The 7,176-nt window shown below is 39.2% G+C and overlaps 1 protein-coding gene across 2 annotated transcripts in view; it reads right to left on the bottom strand.

Moving 5' to 3' along the window:
* The window catches only part of Pias1 (protein inhibitor of activated STAT 1), a 124,338-nt gene that overhangs the window by 16,862 nt on the left and 100,300 nt on the right, over positions 1–7,176 (bottom strand). For both annotated transcript variants that reach the window (XM_005347795.2, XM_026779130.1), the window contains exons 10-11: positions 5,335–5,465; positions 4,178–4,358 (exon numbers count right to left, since the gene is read on the bottom strand). In XM_005347795.2, coding sequence (XP_005347852.1) covers positions 4,178–4,358; positions 5,335–5,465 — 312 coding nt within the window. The remainder of the gene's footprint in view (positions 1–4,177; positions 4,359–5,334; positions 5,466–7,176) is intronic.

The following is a 7,176-nucleotide window of genomic DNA, read 5'->3' as shown; positions in this document are numbered from 1 at the left end:
TGATCTGTAAGTTTTTTCCCCTTTAAATAAATACCACCCTATTAATCATAATTCCAAACTGATGTGGCATTGTTTGTGACTTACGCCATCATAGCTTGGCTATCAGTACAGTTCAAATAATAGAGCCTTTGAAGCCAATCAAGGCAGCGAGACAAGGCAAAGTGTCCCAGAGTGAGAAGGAGGAAGAGAGGTTTTAAAGAGAGAGTTTATAACTAGAAAGGAAACAAAGGAACTCCAGAAAAAGCAGTGACATGCTTCATAAGCTAAAGGTCAAACTTTCTCCTTATCTCCCTTAAGAAATAAGGAGGAAATCCCAGTGGTAGTGCACGTCTTTAATCCCAGCACTCAGGAGGCAGATGCTGGTGCATTTCTGTGAGTTCGAGACTAGCCTGGCCTACAGAGCTAGTTCCAGGTTGGCCAATGCTACAGAGAAAAACCCTTTCTTGGCAGCGGGAGGGGAGAGGAAAAAGGAAAAAGGAATAAAGAACCGACTTTAAAAAGAATATAGTTATGACAGTCCTACGAAGGTTTATGCATCATTACATGTGATCCCAATCGTGTAAGGCTAACAGACACAGAGGAAAATAAAGTAACAAGAAATGGAGGAATAGAGACTTCTTTCACTTTGCATGGGTATGATGTATGCTAGTTTAAGTGCATAGGTGCTACAGCACACACACGGAGGGCAGAGTACAACCAACCCGACGTTTTGGTCCTTGCCTGTCTCTCACTGCTCAATGAGATGCATGACTAGCTAGCTTATGAGCTCCCAGGGCTTCTCTTGTCTGTCTCCCTTCTTGATCCAACAGGGATAGAATCAGACATGCAGACTACTGCACCTGGCTTACACTGGATCTAGGGATCTGAACTCAAGGTCATCATGCTTATACAGCAAGTATTTTATCCAATGAACCCCCCCACCCCATCCCCAGCCCTGGCTTTTGCCTCTAATACTCTACATGAAGTACTTCACAAGACACCAAGGTTAGATTTCCTGGAACAGAATCCTAATTATGAATATGTACTACACTTTTCTGAGTGGGATAGTAAGCATAAGATACTTTCAGGTGCTGCACAGAAGTGTTCCATGCAATGCAAATGTAAACCTCTTACACCCGCAGAGAATGTCATGTTCCTTAGCTGTGTCCTTTGCCTATGTTCAGGAGATTGCAACAGGAAGAAGCAGTCAACTGCTAGTCTTTACAATATCCCAATCTAGCAAATGGTATGAAACTTCTGGGGAAATCAAACACGTCGCAAGATGCTGCAGTCCTTACTTATTTCCTGGCTATGGGATGGCGACCTGTCTTTTAATTCTGTGACTGCTCTCAAGTGTATTTCCATATTACAAAGCACAGCAGTGAACGATCTGCAGGGCTTAGTGTTCTAGCAGCTAGCTGCTGCTGTGAACACTCACAGTGCTGCGTAACCATTTTTTTTCAAATTTAATTACACACACACACACACACACACACACATATACAGTGTTCTGCCTACATGCATGCCTTCAGGCCAGAAGAGGGCACCAGATCTCATGACAAGATGGTTGTGAGCCACCATGGGGTTGCTGGAAATTGAACTCATGGATCTCTAGAAGGGCAGGCAGCGTTCTCAAAATTCTTTTAAAGATGCTAGAGACATTCAGATTTTATTTATACAGCCATAGAGAAAGGGGGCCTGCATTTGTAGAGCTGTATCTAGGCTCAATTCATCATGGGCAAAAAGTCAGGGAAGTAGTTAGTACACATAATGTAATTTTCCAAACATAATAAACAGAGCTATTTTGGGAGGAACAGTAAATATTCAAAGAAATATTAGATTTTTAAAGACTCTAAAGTTTTCTTGATTAAAAAAAATATACTCAGATAGTAAAACTATTGCAGAGTTCACATATGGCTATTCTGAAGAGTAGAAAAAAGCCACACAATTAACCCGAGAGTATTACATACTTGTTTTAGAAAGTATCTTTTAATTTTGCAATTATGACACAAAAGAACGACAATACAATTTTCTCCTATATCTGTGTGTGTGTGGGGGGGGTGGTTCTATGATTTCCTAACAGATATCCAGATCCAATGTTATCTTTTTTATTGTTCCCCATGCGTCATAGGATTTATGTATCACCTAAGCATATCTTCTGAGTCTCTAGGTTCCTTAGAACACTTACTACATTGAAATTGTTATGGTAAATTTTTTTTTTTTGAGATAGGCTGTCATCTAGTTCAGGCTGGCCCCAAACCAGTGCCAGTCCTACTACCCTAGCCTTATTAGTGATGGAGTTAGAAAAACATGCTACCGATCTCCAGTTCCTGGGAAACAAAGGTAACATGTCTTTAAAACAGGACTACTATGAGTAAGCCCAAGTCATCTCAGATCTTTCCTGGCAGTTCACACACGTCTACAGCTAGCTTTAGTGATCAGGCACACTCAGCTCTCTTCTGTAAGAGCTCTACCTGAGTTAACTTTATAGCAAGTAGGTTCCAGTTTTTAGCCAGTGTTCTAAACCCTACAAGCAGGACAAAATGAAATCTAATAATTTTGTGGCTTCTGACCAGGCAGCAACTGTGAAAGGCATTCAAAGTCCTTCCCTGTCTCCTACATCACCACTAAATAATAAAGGGTAAGTGCTGCTACGATCTTTCCAAAAAACTCTCTTGTGAAAGCTTGTTTGGTAAGTAGAGTAAAGGCTGCCAGATAAACCACTATGCTTGAGTGCAGAATGTAGATTGACTTTTCCCAGGGATATACCATTCTTGAGGAATTAGAGAGAGTACTACACTACAAGGTTTGGATATAAGATTCATCATATCAAGACATGCTTCTGGGCCTAGAAAGATGCCTTAGCGATTAAGAGTGATTGGTGCTCTTGGAGAGGACCTAAATTAAGTTCCCAGCACCCACAAGATGGTTCTCAACTGCCTATAACTTGAGCTCTACGAAATCTGATTGATGCCACCTTCTGGTCTCCAGGGGTGCACATGTGTACACACAGTTTTGGGTTTTTTGTTTGTTTTAAGGATAGTTCTATTGTATACAGTGTTTCTTGATACACATCAGAATCACCAAAAGTTTTGTTTACATTTAACCAGTTTGTTTTGTTTTGTTTTTTACAAAAGACTTCTCTTATGTCTGTGTGTGTGGAGTTCAGAAAACAACCTTCAGGAATTGGTTCTCTCCTTCCACCATGTGGGTCCCAGGATCAAAATTCAATTGATAGACTTAGTAGCAAGTGCCTTTGCTTGCTGAGCAATCTCACTAGTCCTCATTGAATCAATTTTTGATTAATATTGTAAATAGAATTACTCTTGGACTAGGTGTGATGGTATACACCTTTAATCCCATTACTTGGGAAGGCAGAGGCAGATAGATCTCTTGAGTTCCAGACCAGTCTGCTATATAGAATGAGACCCCCATCTTCTCCCATCACCCCCCTCCCCCCAAAATGATCTTCCTATGTGTCCTCGTCTCCTCTTTTATATGTGGCCTTCCTTCTAGGCTATTTTTGTAGTCTTTATTCAATTTTAGCCTGGTGATAGCCATCTTGCTAGAGTGAGTACCACATGACAGACAGCTGAGCCACTAGTCTTTCTCCCATTGGATTTGTTCAGTGTACACAATATGCTGTGGGATGATGCTCTTGTACACTGTAAAGATTTGTCACTCATTGGTTTAATAAAACACTGATCAGCCAGTAGCCAGGCAGGAAGTATAGGCGGGGCAACCAGACTAAGAGAATTCTGGGAAGACGAAAGGCAGAGAGTCTGTCACCAACCAGACACTATTTAGCCACCGAAGAAGCAAGATGTGAGGTAACAAACCACAAACCTAGTGATAAAATATAAAATTATAGAAATGTGTTTATTTAAGATATAGGAGCTAGCTAGGAATACACCTGAACTGAACTGTTGGTCAAACAGTGTTGTAATTAATGTAGTTTTTGTGTGATTATTCGAGTCTGGGTGGCTGGAGAACGAAAGCACAATCTTCGTTTACACAATGCATTTCTTCCTGGGAACTCAGACTGCTCTGCCATCCTGCTGACCTTCATGGTCTCCTCGCACAACCCAGACTTCCTCACCCTTTCGGGGGTGTGGACAGAACAGTGCACGTCTGTCTCAGCTCTTGGGAAGGAGGGCAAGACTGGCCTTCCTCTGAATTCGAGGTAAGCAGCACTTACCCTTTATTATTTAGTGGTGATGTAGGAGACAGGGAAGGACAGGTCCTCTTGGCAGAGGGTTCTTCCTCTTCTTCATCTGATGAACTGTCTATGGTTAGGTCAATCACCTCGACTTTCTTGTTTTTATTTGAGGACTGGTTGTGGGAAGTCACCTGATGCTCTAATGTGGAGCTCAAGCATCCTGTGTGGGAATGATTAAAACACAAGACCCATGTCAATTCTCTTTTCTCGGTGTCCCTGTAGATGAGCATATCAGTTTAGAGTAGCAGCACTATTGTAGCCATAGTTGAGAAGTAACAGTGGCTCTGTTCTACTCAGTTTAAAACTGCCACTTCTTATTGGTTGTTAATAAATTATTTTGAAAAACATTTTGAATTAGTATAATCAAAATGTACCTTATGGCTGGGTATGGTGGCGAACACCTTTAATCCCGGCACTCTAGAGGCAGAGGATCTCTGTGAGTTCAAGGCCAGCCTGGCCTACATAGTGAGTTCCAGGATAGTCAAAGCTATATACATGAAGAGACCTTTAAAAAAATTATCTTTCATGTCCACTTTAGAATAAAAGTGTTTTAGAGCAGGATTGTGTTACATAGGTTTATCTATACAGCATCCAAAATACCTAGGAAATACTAATATTAAAAAAAAAAGGTTCACTGTCTCCTAGCCAAATACCAAAAGTCAAATCTACCCATATATTTAAAGAAAAAATTAGCTAGATGTGGTGGTGCACACCTTGGGTCAGTCTCAGCACTCAGGAGACAGAAGCAAGTGGATCTCTGTGAGTTCCAGGCCCTACAGGGCTACACAGTGAGATCCTGTCTAAAACAACAACAAACAAAAAGAAGAAAAAAAAAGAGAGAGAGAGAAGGTAAAAAAAGCAACATTCACCTCTCTGAACCAAAACTACAAAACCCTTTAAAAGGATAGCACTTCAAAACTACGATTTTAAAAGTGACTGTAGTACCATAAAAATCTTAAGGTTGGCAAAAAAAAAAAAAAAAAAGTTGGTTTAAAAGGAATCTATTCGTAGACATTTAATCGATAACCTAACAATTACTGAGCCAATCATACTGCTCGGACTTTTCAAAAGTCTACATGTGTGAAAACTACGGTGCATCACAGCAGTGACCACCAGATCTGTGGACAGCTACTCACCGTCAACTCCGTTGTAGGAGGCAGTAACTTCCTGCACTTCCTTTTTCGATCTCATGGGAGCCCACGAGCCGTCCTCCTTAAACTGTATTTCGTCACAGTCAGTACAGTATTTTAGGATTTCCATAAACAACCTAAACAGATAATCTGTCCTTAGTACAACAGTTTAAATAAAGACAAATGAAAAGCATGACTCTTAAAATACTTAAGATTTTCTGTTTTCTACAAGTAGTAATGGGGGAAAGAAAATAGAGCAGATAAATTACATTTGTTCTTAAAACCTAATGCTAAATAGGGAAAATAGTTACTCAGATTGTGTAACATTCATATAAAAATGTCAGGTAACTTTGGAAAAAAACCTGACAACTTGAAAAGTTAATTAGTGTGTGCTAGATGGGTAGGTAGGTGCCACGGTGCATGTGTGGAAGTCTGAAGACAACTTGTAGGAGTTGGTTCTCTACTTCCACCAGGTGGGTTCTGGGGATCAAGCACAGATTGTCAGTCTCGACAAAAAGCCAGCACCTTTTCTCACTGAGCCACCTCAGTGGCCTCAAGATTTTTAAATATACAGATACATCCCAGTTCACAAAAACTGAGATGGTTAAGAAAAGATATCTAAAAACAAGATTCTCCATGGGAGTAAAAACATACACTAGTTATTTCTGAGTGGCAATTTTATATGTATTCAGTTTTCTTCTTAATACTATATACTTGAAACTTGCTCATAAAGTGTTACTTAATAAACTGAAGCTACACATATAAAACATACAACCATCTGGGTGGTGGTGGTGGTGCATGTTTTTAACTCCAGCACTTGGGAGGCAGAGGCAGGCAATTCTCTGTGAGTTTGAGGCCAGCCTGTTTTATAGAGTGAGTTCCAGGACAGCCATGGGTACATAGAATTACTTGTCTCAAGTAAATAAACAAATAAACAAAACAAAACAAAAAATAAATAAAATGCAACCAACCGTTAAATCCAAATAAAGTAATATATTAACACTAAAAGAATAGGGGATATATGAAATTCATTGTGGCCAATTATATTATCCAGTTATAATGTTAAATGAAATCAAAAACTAAAAGTTATTAATAGTATATAATCAGAATTTATATAAATAAAACCAGAAGTTATATCAAAAATGTCTTTTATTTTCTTTCCATTTTTCAGAGAGAGAGAAAGAAAGAGAGAGAGAGATTTTATTCTAAGAAAGGAAAGAGCTAAGATATATACTATACAGAGCTGGTAAAATATTACTATTAATTTAAGTTTATAAGTTAGTTATCATTTTATTTCTGAAGAATCCAACTGGAAACAACACTACTTACTCATATTCTCCCAAGACTGACATCTTTAAAGCTCTGGGTTGTAAGTCTATTTATATATACATTCAATTTCTTGTATTATTCCCTTCAGGCTTTTATGCCTTCTATATACTATAAATAAACTGTCTTGTTTGAGTGTTTTACTGAAGAACACTGGAAATAATAGGAAGGCATTTTCCTTTTTCACAGTTCATTTCCTTGTTTCTTGTTCAGTGAAAAAAAGGCAAACAGAAACCTAAGGGAAGAGACAGACTCATGGCCAGATACCAATAGGTCAAACCCACAGAAAATGAATTTTAAGAACTGCTGATCACTGTAATGCAATGGTGAAGACAGAGAAAAGAAATACAAGATAAGGATAGAAACACAAGGAGCAGAACAAAGGGAGCCGCTATTAGCTGGCTGCCCTTTGCTGGGAGCTCTGACAGTGGAGAACAAGTTTTGATGGACAGGACAGAAGCCAGATCTAGTCTCTAGAAAAGTTGGCTAAAAGGTCCACTTTTAATTTTTTTTTTTTTTTTT

Source organism: Microtus ochrogaster, chromosome 5 (assembly GCF_000317375.1).
Source record: "Microtus ochrogaster isolate Prairie Vole_2 chromosome 5, MicOch1.0, whole genome shotgun sequence".
Classification (NCBI taxonomy): domain Eukaryota; kingdom Metazoa; phylum Chordata; class Mammalia; order Rodentia; family Cricetidae; genus Microtus; species Microtus ochrogaster.
This window is presented reverse-complemented; position numbering and strand designations above follow the sequence as displayed.